Source organism: Hypomesus nipponensis, chromosome 9 (genome assembly GCF_054491055.1).
Source record: "Hypomesus nipponensis isolate SF chromosome 9, ASM5449105v1, whole genome shotgun sequence".
NCBI lineage: Eukaryota > Metazoa > Chordata > Actinopteri > Osmeriformes > Osmeridae > Hypomesus > Hypomesus nipponensis.
The window spans coordinates 21,237,010-21,251,237 of record NC_140369.1 but is presented as its reverse complement, the minus strand read 5'-3'; the positions used below and the strand labels follow the sequence as shown (position 1 = coordinate 21,251,237).

The window sequence follows — 14,228 nt, the reverse complement described above, 5'->3', positions numbered from 1 at the left end:
GGATGGGCCAAGGCTGGGAGGAAGTTGACCGTGGTTGGGGTAGGCTGGCAGTGGGAGGGGGACCAGAAACTGGAGGTCAGACAGGACTGCAATGCAGTGTTGGAAAGAGAAAAAACAGGGATCTGTTTTTATGGCTTTTATCGGTTTGTGTGTGTGTTTGAGAGACTAGTACAGTGGATAGTGTGTGTGGATGCATGCAGTGGTGTGTGTGTGTATGTGGGAAGGCTTGACTTTTTAATTAGCTTGACAGTGCTGTCACAGGCTTTGCTTAGATCTTAAGACACATTACAGTAGAGTTGCTGAAGTGTTTATGTCAGTGGTCATATCTCCAGTCATAAAGTGATAATTCACCGGTCATTTTGACGTTTTGCAGTGTGGTTCTGTAAGCAGGCAAAGCAGTCTCATTTTAAATAGGTTTGTAGGTTACACATGAATAGGCTTTCTCAGGCGCAGGACCCTCTGAGACCAAGTCACACACACACACACACACATAAACACACATATACACAGTTAAGCCTTGTCACAAACACACTGACAATCACAACATGCATGCACATGACAACATCACTCAGCAAACCTATAGAAGACGTATGAGTTAGGAAACACCCAGCCACACACACACGCACACACAGTGGCAGCTGCTCATCAGGGGTTTGTTCTGGTTAGATGCATACTGGGCAGAGGGACTCTGATGTGTGTTGTGTTCTGCTGTCAGCCGCTGCATGCCTGAATGTTGTGTTCTCCCACATCCCCTGTCCTCTTTACCTATCAGAGAGAGAGAGAGGGAGGGGGGGGGGCTGGTTCTGCTTAAACACAGCCAATATGAATCACACCGTTCTGGCTCCTAGTATCATGTCTCCTCAAAATTAAAACAGTGACAGCATTCACTTTTGACTGGTACTGTACATAAGAGTGAAGGTTCTGGACAGAGTACTACAGAGAGGCATGAACCAATATGTGTACCTTGTGTTGTTAAAGGGAGGTGTTCATGGGCAGAACCTGGGGGTGTCTCCAATGTTGTTCTGAGTCCGTTCCTTCTGGTTTAGTTCTCCAAACCTGTTCTTGTCCCTCGACGCTGCCTCCATGCTCAGTGGCTGTTATGTAAGGAGCAGGGGAGTTGAGTCCCTGAGGAAACACAGGACATTCCTGCATGGTTGCTGACGCTTCTTCAAGCTGCGCTAGGTATTGTCAAGAAATTCAAATACGAGAAACAGCATCCCCAATTCTTGTCTGAATGTCTACACTTTCCTCTCTCGCCAAGGTCAATTGACAGTGGTTCCACAAAATAACCCAAAGAGGAGGGCTCGCCTTGCAAAAAGCAATTGGCTGCAATAGGATTGCTGTAAAATACAGTAATTTGCTAGAAAATAGCGGGCGGCTCCTAATATTTGACAGTCCACTGGCACTGAGCTGTCTGTGTTGCTAAACAACTCTCAGATGGCCTCATTAGCTTCTTATAAGGGACAAATTGATAGTTGATTTTCAGTATATCTTTTTTTGTTTGGTTGATAATGCTTTGTACACCCATGCCATGATAAATAAACATCTTCACAAATGTTACCAGGAAAAGTACAAGTAAAAAAAAAAAAAAAACGTCTGGAAAGAAAACGCATTATTTTGCATCACAGATTTTAGTGTCCTAGTAAAGCAAACATTATCTATACTTTTAGATTTTAGAACCAAACCACACCCACACACTCCTTCATACACTCCTAGACACACACAAACACCCACACATGCCCCTTGCCTGGGTCCTGGGAGGTGATAAGTTGAAGACACGAGTAGATGATTCAGACCAGGAAGAGTTACCTTACAAACCTTCAGCACTGCCATATGGACACCTGGAAGTGTCAATGTCATGAACCAAGGATATTCAATGTTTTTTAAGGCTCAGAGTTATAATAGAAACAAAATGATCCTATTGTTAACATAAACATCTGGTGCTGGGATTGTTTTGCCCCAAAACCTATTGGCACACTTACACAAAAGCACATTCTTTCTCACACACAATATATATACACACAATCATTTAATAGTCACCCTATTGTATATCGTATGGCTGTGGTTGGCTCGATGCTTTTGCTGTGATGACAGAGATCAATGTGACCAATCCCTGATCAACTGGCAGTGCTGATATACTTTTCTATTTTCTTCCCTCCCTCTCCCTCTCCCCCCTCCCTCTCTCTCTACACTCACTCCCTCTCTAACTCAACTCCCTGTCTCTCCTCTTTCTCTCCTCTCTCTCCTCTCCAGTCAGAATGACCAGAGTAGACCAGCTGGATCATCAGTAATCCAGCTCCAGCTGGAAGAGAGTGCACACATACAGACATACCTGCAGTAAGTAATCGCACGCACTCGCTCGCGCTCGCACACGCTCGCGTATACTATACAGTACGTAACAGTTCTATTACAATATACAGTACCTGACAGTTCAACTGCAATATACAGTACCTGAAAGTTCCACAACAATACAGTACCTGAAAGCTCTACTACAACATCCCTTTGGCATATTTGCCCTACCTACGCACGCTAAGGACTGCCAGTATTTGGGCAGTACAGTATACTGTATTGTATGTCTGAGTTGTTGCCTTTTAGGACTTTTCCATATTTAGTTTCATTGTTGGTGTACATGTTGTATGTATAGGGTTTTAGGAAAGACAGTACATTTGTTGTGGCTCCATTCATGCAGATGTACTTCTCTACTACAGTAGTATGTGCTGAGAGAAAGAGAAATTTGAGAAGGAAAGCATGCTGTATGGCTTACAGAAAGAGAGAGAAAGAGGGATGGTAGGAGAAAAAGAAGAGGGTTTGAAAATCCAACTCCCCTTGTGGCCCTGTGTAATGAATAGCTTATTGGCGTGAGCAGGACTGGAAAGAATCAATAAGTGAAGCAGTATATGTGTTCAGGGCTCAAGGGCTGCTGAGCTGGGATGGGCCTGGCTGGTTGGGCTGTAGTGGGTTGTAGTGGGCTTGGCTGTAGTGTGCTGTGGTGGGCTGGGCTGTAGTGGGCTGGGCTTGGCTGTAGTGGGCTGAGCTGGGCTGGGCAGTTCTAGGCTAGTCTGTAGTGGATTGGGCTTTAGTGGATTAGACCGTGTTCACACTTCCACTTCTTTTTTTAGAAAAAAGCGCTGCCTTCAGCGCCTTTTGAGCGCCTTCAGCGCGAGAATTCTGTAACCTGAACGGAAATCATATATTTTAGCGATACATTGTCATCCATTATTTTTTGTAGGTTACTTATTGACAGCTAGCTACTATGGCAAATAAAATGCAATTATCTGCTTTAGCTTTGGCGTTTGAGGAGCCATAGCCTGGTAACTAAGGTAGAAGGTTACTAGGGAAGGTACACTCGTACCTACTCTCCTCGTCCTGATTGGTCAGCTGTCAGAAAGGCGCTTGACGTCACCCAGCGCTTTTCTAAAAAGTTGAGAAAATTGAACTCAAAAAGGCGTCGGGTGCTGCGCTTTTTCGGCTGACACTTTTAAAAAAGGCGCCCGCCTTTTTCCTTTTCCCATAGGGTTGCATGTAAAAAGGCGCTGAAGGCAGCACTTTTTCCTAAAAAAATAAGTCAAGTGTGAACACGGCCTTATAGATGGCTGCGGTGGGCTGGGCTGCAGTGGGCTGGTCTTGGTTATAGTGGGCTGGGCTATAGTGGACTGTAGTGAGTTTTACTGGGGCTAGGCTGGGCTGTAGTGGGCTGGGCTGTAGTGGGATGGTTTGGTCTGGACTGCAGTGGGCTGGGACAGAGCCCAGGAGAGCAGTCCTCCTGAAGCCTCTTGAAGGTTAGGAGGTAGTCTAGAGCAGTGGTTCTCAATTCTGGTCCTTGGGACCCCCTGCCCTGCATGTTTTAGACGTTTCCCTTCTCAAACACACCTGATTCAAATTAATGGGTCGTTATCAGGCCCATTTATTTGAATCAGGTGTGTTGGAGCCGGGAAATATCTAAAACATGCAGGGCAGGGGGTCCCGAGGACCGGGATTGAGAACCACTGGTCTAGAGCAGGGGTTCCCAATCCTGGTCCTCGGGCCTGCATTACTAGATAACGACCCATTCATTGGACTCAAGTGTGTTGGAGCAGGGAAACATCTAAAACATGCAGGGCATGGAGGGCCGAGGACCAGGATTGGGAACCCCTGGTCTAGAGTAACCCACACAATGGGTAGTCGTTGTACCACTGAAAGAATGTTGTCTATCTGCTCACATGTCTGTATTGTTCACTCTCTCTTTGTCTATCTCTTTCTGGGTCTCTCTGTATCTCTTCTTTTCTCTTTCTCTCTGTCTGTCTCTCTCTCTGGCACCAGGAGTTGTGATTTGGACATGAATGGAAGGGCAGGAGGGAGAAAACCAATAATCTCCAACGCCAGCGACGTCAACTGTAACTTTAACAGGAACATGGTGTCAGACCAGTCTCCAGAGTCCCAGCCCTACACACGGGTCAGTACCACACACACATACAAACACACATACGCACATCATTTTAACACAGACCTAATGATGCTGCAAAATCCATCCTGTTCCACATGCAACACTATTTCTCCTCTACTCCTCTTCTATGTATCCCTCATCTTTTTTTAAATGTACATTTAATCATTTAGCACACGCTCTTATCCAGAGCGATTTACAGTAACTACAGGGACACTCCCCCAATGCAAGTAGGGTGAAGTGCCTTGCCCAAGGACATGTAATTTGCGCGGCCGGGAATCAAACCGGCAACCTTCTGATTAATAGCCCGATTTCCTAACCACTCAGCCATCCCTTTTGTCTTTTGTCTCCTCTTCTCCACTACCTTGCTTCCCTCTTCCCTTCTCCAGGCATCTCGTACCCACAGGAAGGCTGCTACGTTTGGCAAGCGCTCCAACTCCATGCGCAGAAACCCCAAAGCAGAGGTGTCCAAACAGGGTTGGCTGTACAAGCAGGTACCAAACCACTCACCACAACACAGGACCAAAACACTCACCCCAACAAATGCAGAACCAAAACACTCGCCACAACACAGGACCAAAACACTCACCATAACACATGTGGGCCAAAAACACATCATTATACCTAGTGTTCCAGAGGCCTGTTCCATAAAGGCCTGTTCCATAAAGGCCTCAAAAAAGCTGGGGGGTGTTCTATCAACGTAGATTAAGGAAAAGCGAGAGTTATTTCAAGTTTCACTTACTTCAGCGGGTGTTCTGTTCCATTAAGGTGGTTTTTATTTGAGTTCTAGCTACGTAACCAAGGTAACTTATACTTCTGAACTAGCCTGCTCTGTGTCAGGCTAGTAAGTTGAGCTAAAGTAAAGTGTGTTGCAAATCATTTCAAACACGTGGAAACAGAATCTCAAAAGACAGTTCCGTCGAGTAAATTCCTGCGCGCAAAGCATTTTAGTCCGTGTTCGGAAACATAAGTGCAGACATGAATGAATTTACGTGTTTACTTCATCTCCAAAGAATATATTCATTTAAATAAACAAGTTAAAAGGGTCATTGATTGCAGAACCGAATTTACCTTGTCACAGTTGAGTAACAACAGTTCAGTGGGTAAAATGGACATACAGAGAACCCCAAAGTCCATTGACCACTCTTTCCTATGCAAATCTCACAGTTAAAAAATGTAGTAGTAAAACAGTAGATTTTGAAAAAGCCTGACGTCAGTTCGGTGGCTCCACTTTTTTGGCTCTGGTCTACGGTGGCCGACTTGCAAACGCGCTGCAAATTAAGGAAACACATGCAAAAAGACAAAACACAAGCAAATTAAAAAAACGTCATTCATTTGACAACACATGCGTAGCATTCAGCAAACGTGCTGCAAATACACACAACACAACCAAATACATAAACGCGCTGCAAATACATAAAAGCGTGCCGGACGTTCCCCACCCTGGTTTAGAGGGTGTCTGTTTTTTTAATCAATAAAGTAAACGTCTAAAAAAGGACCTCGACCTACGTTTTATTTTGATGAAGCGGTGGATGAGGGAGCTGTCATAGTACACGGCTTAAAGCGAACACGGTTTAAAGCGTATTTCTGGAAGAAGTCACGTGGCCGTGTGCATTGCTTTTTGCCGTGGTTTACCTCTTGGGCTGCTTAAGAATAGGGTGCACGTGCACTTAGCTGTACTACTTAAATCTGACTTGAATTAGTAGTAGTGCGTGAGCTGAAATTGGCCTTTATGGAACCGCTTTAGCTGCACTTGACTAATTAAACTAATTAGAGTCAGTCCAGCTTTTTTGAGCAGCCTTTATGGAATAGGCCTTAGGACTACAGATTTCCTACTGCTCAACACATTTATTTATCTTTATTTACCTCACACGGGCCGGACTGGGACAGCCCGCTGGCCAGGTGTGGCTCGCAGGCTGTAAAATGCCCATGTTTGCTCTAAACTGTGCCGTCTACTGGCCGGAAGCCTCTTTCGGCTAACTTTGTGTTATTGTTTATTGTTGTTCCAGGCAGGCAGTGGAGTCAAACAGTGGAACAAGAGGTGGTTTGTCTTGACTGACAGATGCCTTTTCTACTACAAAGGTCAGTTCCACATCTAGTATTCTCTATAGAGTCTGCTGTTACAATTGTCACATTTATTTGGCATTGAACATTTGTAGTCTTATTACCATTCATTATTGTGGCGAACAGTACTTTGAACCCAGACTAATCATTCCAAACTCACTAATCAGGGGCCAGTTCTCCTTACGTCGCTTATTACATCCGAGATCAAATGACACATCCAAGATGACATCATCTTGCGTTAATTAATACCGATTGAAGCACAGAAATATAAACCAGTGGCGATTTTAGATCCTTTTTAGGGATGCTCAATCACCCCTAAATTTCATTTCAGCACCCCTAAAAAATATATAAAAATTATTATTGTTTATTATCATTTGATTCTGGTAGTTAATGAAGAAAGGGATATCCTTCGTTTTTTCATTCATTCAATATTTGGCATACTAATAAATAAATGTATTAATTGTTATCCAGTGAAATAAGGGATTTAATAGCAAGGGGGTTTGCAAGGCACTGTATTCATGTCACATTCTCATTTGGGGCTGAGCTCCCCTAAAGGTCTGATCCTAGAATCGCCCCTGATATAAACTATGGCTTCCTCAAAATACCACATGTGGAAACCTGCTCCCATTGACTCCAGTGGTGCAAGTCCAACACGAGTTGAGCAGGATGCTAGCCTGGAAACCTTTTTTGCTGAAGTGGACAAAATTAGCGCAACACTGCATAAGGTCGCTTCAGATGTTTCAACGATCAAATGAACTACTGCTGAACTAAAAAATTGCTGTAAATGCACAACCGGGTTTATTGTTGGAATACTGCTTCAGCATTCCAAGTATTGTTCTTTGAATCTTTATTGTTGGAATGCTGCCTCAGCATTCCAAGTATTGTTCTTTGAATTCAGCATCTTCTTCTTCTATTTCTTCCATGACACCTTTCAGCGCCTTCAAATCTTCAGCTATTAAAACCGTTCAACTATCAAAGAATCAGCAGTTTCATGCCATGGGTGCTATGACTTTTCAGCTTTGTACCTCTTATGCTTGAATTAATATAAATCAATATTCATAATATTTTTAACATGGGTTTCCAATGGAGTTTTCTTTCAAATCCTCTCAAACTTCTTAACACTTCTTCAACTTCCAAATCCTTCTTCTTCCTCAATCTTTCAGCTAGAGCCACCATTTAAACTTTAAAGCGTTGACAAAACCATAAACTATGTTTTAATAATTCAGCTTTTTGATATCTATTCAACTTTTTTCAATATCACTGATTATGTTTCATGACTTTTTCAAACTGTTTCTGAGATTTACATTGGTGTGTACGAGAAAGGCTAGAGTGCAGACTGAATCGCTTAGAGTGGAGGGGAGCTTCAGGTGTCATCGAAAACATATTTCGAGTTTGCCAGCATTGCCACAATTTTCGCTCTTCATGCTTTGTTTTTGGATCAATAGATAGCCAATTTTGTGCTGGTCGTAGACAGTTGTCTGTGGAATCCAAAAGACTTACACATTTGTTTAGAGCCCTACGAAAGCGAGACAAAGTCCAACTCTCGCCCCATGAAGTCCAATGCAAATCTGGTGACAAATTCGTCAGAAAGGCAAAAACAACCAGGTTTAGAAACTGCCGGTAGAGTCGTATTTCTGACCGCACAAACATATAAAGGACATCTCTGGTTTCGGCAGTCTTGGGTCTCGGAAAATATTCTTATTTTTTGGATTGGACGTATAGTTTTGCGTCTAGGTTAACTTGTTTGAGGTGTGGATTCTAGCTAAATTTCTGTTATTCTCTTCCCTCAGCACGTTAGCATTCATAGCTGCACCATCACTGTGGCAACCACACAAACGCACTACTCAGTGTCAAACACAGGTGATTGGTGTTAGCTGATTAGTGGAGACACAACAAGCTATTCAGTCAACTCGTCTCATAAAAGACTAAGAGCACCACAACACAACTACTACCACTACTGATACTGCTATATCTTATGCCACTACTACAACTACTAATTCTGCAGATGCTGCTAATATCTCTTTTACTAACTACTATGCGAATAGTACTGTTTTGTTCTACTACGCCACTGAGTGCGTTCACTTGACCATGAGAAACCAGATAGCCATTGTCAGTTTATGCCAATAATACGATTACTCCGTTTACATGTGTAATTAGTTATGCGATTACTCAAACACGTATACATGATTCTTTTAATTAATTCTTGTATGCTCCACAGACAAAACTTGCACCATCATCCTTCTGCAACAAAGTGTCACCGTGTCTTCATGTATCGACCCTACTGCTATATGTTTCATTCAATCAACACATTGAATCCTACTAAGAAAGCCGAGTAAACGCACTCAATGATAGGCTACATCTGCTACTGATATTACTATCCCAACTATAATTTCAGCTGTTCAAACTATAATATTCTTGTTACGACTAGCTAGCCTACTTCAGTTTAACAGTTCAGCTTTCAGCTTCTTCTGCATTGTAGGCTATTTAAGCTCTTAGCTTTGTTGATGCAGTTCAGCTTCCACAACTATTTATTTGCTTGCTTCACAACGTTCAAACTTATTCTCCCGTAGTATTCAGTATTCAATCACTTAGCTTTGTCAGATGATGCAGTTCAGATACCACACTGCCTCTTTTGTGTGACTCACACATTTTAAAAATTAATTTTAGCTTTCAGCTTGCGGATGTTTTCTCATTTCTGTATTTTCAGCCATTAAAAAAATATAATTTCAGATTTCAGCATTCCAACCCATTTTCAGCAGGAAATGCATGTTCTAGTTCAACTTCTTCTATTTCTTCCATGACACCCTTCAGCACCTTCAGATCTTCAGCTATTAAAACTGTTCAACTATCAAACAAATCAGCAGTTTCAGGCTATGCCTGCTATGACTTTTCAGCTTTCTACCTCTTATTTTTGAATTAATATAAATCAATATTCATCATATTTTTGACATGGTTTTCCAATTGAGTTTTCAAATCCTCTCAATCCTCTTAAACTTCTTCAACTTTCAAATCCTTCTTCTTCCTCAATATTTTAGCCACGGTCACCATTTAAACTTGAATGTTGACAAAACCCCAAACAATTTTTTTAATTCAGGTTTTTGATATTGAATCATGCCTAACTTACATCACTGATTATGTTCCATGAGTTTTTAAATAGTTTCTGAGATTTACATGGGTGTGTATGTGGAGAGCCAAGAGTGCTGACTGAAACGCTTAGAGCTTTGAAATCTGTTTCAAAAAGTATTTCTAGTTTGCCAGCGTTGCAACCATTTTCACTCTTCATGCTTAATTTGTGGATCAATAGAGCTAATTTGGTGTTGATCGTAGTAGTGGCGAAAATCTGCTATCAACTTGGGGGGGGCAATTATATGACATTTTCTCAAGAGCAATTTCTGAGGGGGACACCAAAATGATTGCCGTAATACAGCCTACATTGTAATATGTTAAATGTATATTGAGGAACCATAATTAATACTCCTGGATAATTTATAGTTAGTAACTGAAGGGTTGTCTCAACTTGTTCGAATGTAGTTAGAGTAGTGTTTATTATCAGTCAAGTATGAATGCAGGTGTACAGTATTTACAACCAGCAATACTAAGAAAGGCCAGTATGTACTGTACAATGTACGGGTGCAGTTAATGTAATTACAATGGGCATGGTGTTGTCTCATCTGAAATAATCTCAATTGAACCATCATTAAGTCGGGGAAAATTGCTAAACCATTTCTCTTGAAGTGTCAACACTTTGTTGGCAAGAGTCTGCGGTTCTATAAATTGTGGGTGTGGCTGATATGGTTCAGTGCCACCACTGAGGTGACTAGACAGTACTGTGCCACTGTTTCCTGTTGGCAAAAAGGTTGACCCCCGGCCCTGCCATGGCTGTGACACTGTCATCTGAAGTCTCTCCCTGGCTCTTTCCCTTTCACCACCCTCATTGACTCACAGTCTGTCTCCTAGAAATAGACATAAGGTGTTTGCCTTCCTTCTAACTACCAGTACCCAATACTACACAATTAATCACAACAACAAAACCATTGCCTCAAAGTAATGTTGGTTCAGTCACCAGTTCAAGTAGAGAGTGGGGGTATCCATGGCATTGTCCAACTATGTGTCCCTATTTTACAAGTCGAAAGAAGAGAACCCATCATGTGAACCCATCTCTTGCTGAACGAGACTCAACATACTTACCCGAGACCCCCTGTCCCTACCAGTCTTTGCAGCTGTATTGTCTGTTTGTCATCTGGTGCCTCCTCTGCCTAATGGGATTATTATTAAACATTAAATTAGCACATTTCACATCCTTTTAATGAACATTTTAACAACTAATCTTTGAGATTAGGCCACTAGGGTTCTTTCTTTGAATTCTGGTGTCCTGAAATGCTCTAATGTCCATCTTTCTTTTTTTTCTGCAATTTTTCTACCATGCTGGCCTCACACACAATGTGCAGGTTATTTACAGTAGGAGATGAGGTCTATCTTTTATTACCATTCTTCTAGAATAGGCTTCAATCAACCAGGTAGCTAGACAGTTAGGAAAAGTGAAACGGATTGCATTGACAAGGATTGACAGCTGTATGAGTTCACCCTTTACACAACGCAAACTGTAACCTTGTGTCATATTAATATAATTCATGTTTTGGTTTTATATTGGCTGGCCTCCCAGAATAGCTGAATTTGCAGAGCAAGAGAGCCCCAATTCCGTGTGGTATTTGCCATCATCTTTGCTATCGCCAGTTTACTCCAGATCGGCACACAGGTGCTTCAAAGTCCCTATAGACGATTTAGCTTTTGCAACGAAACCATTTAAGATAACTATGACAATGGCAGAATATAGTATAGTTCTGTTCAGTATCACTAACCATGGCAAATGGATTACAGAGAACTACAATATCCGCGCTGATCTTGGAATAAATTGACGATAGCAAAGTTTCCATCTTTTGACAACGCCAAATGGAATAGGTGCTAGCTAATGTTTGCTCGATTGGTTTGTTTGCTAGCTATTCAAATGCAGCTAGTTTAGTGTGTGTGATCATCGTTGAGGTTCGATTAACTGGATTAATTTCATGTTAGCTAGGCCAGAGCCTGTTTAAGGTGAGCCTTGCCACTCCCTATTAAGCCCCATTGTACCGAATTTGGCTGCAGTTCCACCAGAGTTCCACTGGGTGTGATCGCGAGCGAGTGCATGTTGAATGGGAGTCTATGGAGCTAAACGGCTAAATTTGTCTCTTTCGCCTGATTGTCGTTGAAAAATCTCAGATTTGATTGTAGTTTGTGCATGTTCAACATGGATTACAGGTCGAAAGTTGAATTAACGAGTACTTATGTCATTTAGATTTCTTACATGGTGATTTTTTGTTGCCCATAACACGCTAGCATTCTGCTAATGAATGCTGATTGGTTAGTGAAGGACTGATACGACCATAGCTCCCGCTTGATGGCATCCGAAGCGGAATCAGAATGTCAGAGCATTAGCAACATTAACAACAACATTAGCAAGCCAAAACTCTTTATAGCATGTGTATTGACGGGGAGAGCCTAACCTGTCAGCTGTGTTGTCGTTGCCCTGAGAGAAAAAAGTAAGTGACCAGAGCTTGCCGTCAAGCAGTAGCTCTGGTCGTACGATGTGTATGACGTCAATTACATTTTCAAAAGCTTTTTAGAACAGAAAGGCGACTTTAAAACAATCCAACAGCCAGCAGTGTGTATTTTTTTGCCTCCCCTTTCGAATTCAGAATTCGAATTACTTGACCAAAAATTATATCCTGAGAAAAGTGGATTTTGAGGGGTACCATACCATAGACCTCCATTCATTCTGCACTCGCTCATTAGCGCCCTCACATGGAACTTCAACCAGTTCAGAACCCGGAAGTTTCCCGAGAGTGGCAGTTCTCTCTATATTAGACATTCTCTGGCTAGGCCATGCATTTCAGATAGTTGACACTCTGTCACGTTGTCAGATAAGGAACACAACTACTGCATTGCTAGCTTTTCTCTGACTAATTTAAACAGCTGATGTTACTTAGCTAGCTAGCTAACATAATGACCAATGCAGGGAAAATGGTGAAAGTTATGAATGTTTTATTGTATTGAGTGGTAGAAATAAATTGTCAAACCAATCCTTTCTTACAACTACTTACTGGACATCAGCCACCAACAACACAAACAGATACTGTCCGATTTTTACACATGCACCTGCATCACCTGAGGGCTGGGGCTGTGGATCAAACTATTGTGGGACCAAGGGCGGGGTTTGCAATCATTTAAAACTTTAAAAAGCGCCATTGTGTCCACAATCAGCAAAGCGCTTTTATTGCATATTATTAATGTTATTGAAATTAAATAGTTATGTTTACAGTGATTTATTGGGGGGGGGGGGTCTTGTCCCCCCTGTCCCCCCCCGGGATTTCCACCCAAGGGTCTTAGACAGTTGTCTGTGGACTCCAACTGACTTACACATTTTTTCAGAGCCCCACGAAAGCGAGAAGGCTGTGTCCATAGACATAATATATGGAAGCAAATCGTGAACAAAATTCAAATGAAAATGCATTTCCAGAAATGCTTTTTCATTTTAAGAATGTGGCTTTATTATTTGACTAAAAAATCTAATTTGTAATCAATCATCCTATTTGCATTAAAATTTTCTTCTTTAAGACTGCTCATTCTTTCACTTAATTAAAATGAAAACGAAAAAGACATTTGAAATTTAATTTTCAAAATATGCCCCAGCAAATAGATACCAAAATTCAATTTGAAATGTAAAATTCGAAAATTAAAATGCATTTCCAGAAATGTATTTTCATTTTAAGAACGTGGGTGCAAAATCGTGACCACAATTCAAATTCAAATGTATTTCCAGAAATGCATTTTCATTTTCAAGAACATGGCTGCAAAATCGTGACCACAATTCAAATTTTCGTTTTCATGTTCTGCCCGCAAAGAACTGCCCATAATTCGAAAACGAAAATGTATTCTGAGCGGCGCAGCAGACAGACGTCAGTAGCTTCTCTTCTTCAGCTCCCTGCTGACCGAGCTACCCATCTTGTTCGGTAGGGGGCGGTGTACACATACGCATTGCATTACATGGCAAAATTTGCCGGGTCTTTAGAGGACGCATCACAGATTATGGCGCTACCTCAAATTGTATAGATACTTGTAAGGTATTTTCTTGTGGGCCTTTATTGTGACAGGGGTATGTGGTTCTGACGTTGGAAGAAAGTGAGTGGAGTGAAATGCTGTGTGGGGGAGATACAGTAAAGATGTATAAAGTGTGCCCGAAGACCGTGTCCGTCTCTAATGATTAATGCAAATAAACGAACCCAAACAGTCGGCTACATACTGATAGAATTAGCTGAGCTGGTAGAAACTAATAATATATCTGAGTCTGATGCCCGTGACCGAGTAGAACAAGTCACAGAGAGCTTGGCTGCATACTCTGCCGTCACAGACATAGACATATGGTCACAGACGTACACATTAATGAGGTTGCCATAGTAAACCTCTCTTCAGTCCTGGAACGGCTGGATACTGTGGAGCCTCAAATGGGACGGGGATGACCAACCATCCACATCCCGTTCGAGTCCATTGAAAACTATTTATTAAATGGTTCAAAAATAAAGGACATAGTGGGTTTAAATGGTTTGAAAATAAAGGACCATCCGTCGGAGGATGCAAAGCAACCGATTTATGGAGCTAGACGGCTGACAAAAGTATCTGAATTTGAATATGAAAGATCTGAAATATTTTT

The 14,228-nt window shown here is 41.9% G+C and overlaps 1 protein-coding gene and 1 long non-coding RNA gene across 5 annotated transcripts in view; one reads left to right on the top strand and one right to left on the bottom strand.

The window, feature by feature from the left end:
• Nucleotides 1-14,228, top strand: part of plekha6 (pleckstrin homology domain containing, family A member 6) — a 133,433-nt gene that overhangs the window by 25,162 nt on the left and 94,043 nt on the right. For all 4 annotated transcript variants that reach the window (XR_014766553.1, XR_014766554.1, XR_014766555.1 and 1 more), the window contains exons 2-5: nucleotides 2,254-2,337; nucleotides 4,300-4,432; nucleotides 4,810-4,914; nucleotides 6,430-6,502. Coding sequence is in view for 1 of the 4 variants with exons in the window: in XM_084704564.1 (XP_084560690.1) it covers nucleotides 2,254-2,337; nucleotides 4,300-4,432; nucleotides 4,810-4,914; nucleotides 6,430-6,502 (395 nt within the window). In the remaining 3 variants the exon portion in view is untranslated. The remainder of the gene's footprint in view (nucleotides 1-2,253; nucleotides 2,338-4,299; nucleotides 4,433-4,809; nucleotides 4,915-6,429; nucleotides 6,503-14,228) is intronic.
• Nucleotides 139-14,228, bottom strand: part of LOC146273456 (uncharacterized) — a 52,792-nt gene continuing 38,702 nt past the window's right edge. The window contains exons 2-3 of the long non-coding RNA XR_014766556.1: nucleotides 964-1,125; nucleotides 139-765 (exon numbers count right to left, since the gene is read on the bottom strand). This is a non-coding gene — a long non-coding RNA (uncharacterized LOC146273456). The remainder of the gene's footprint in view (nucleotides 766-963; nucleotides 1,126-14,228) is intronic.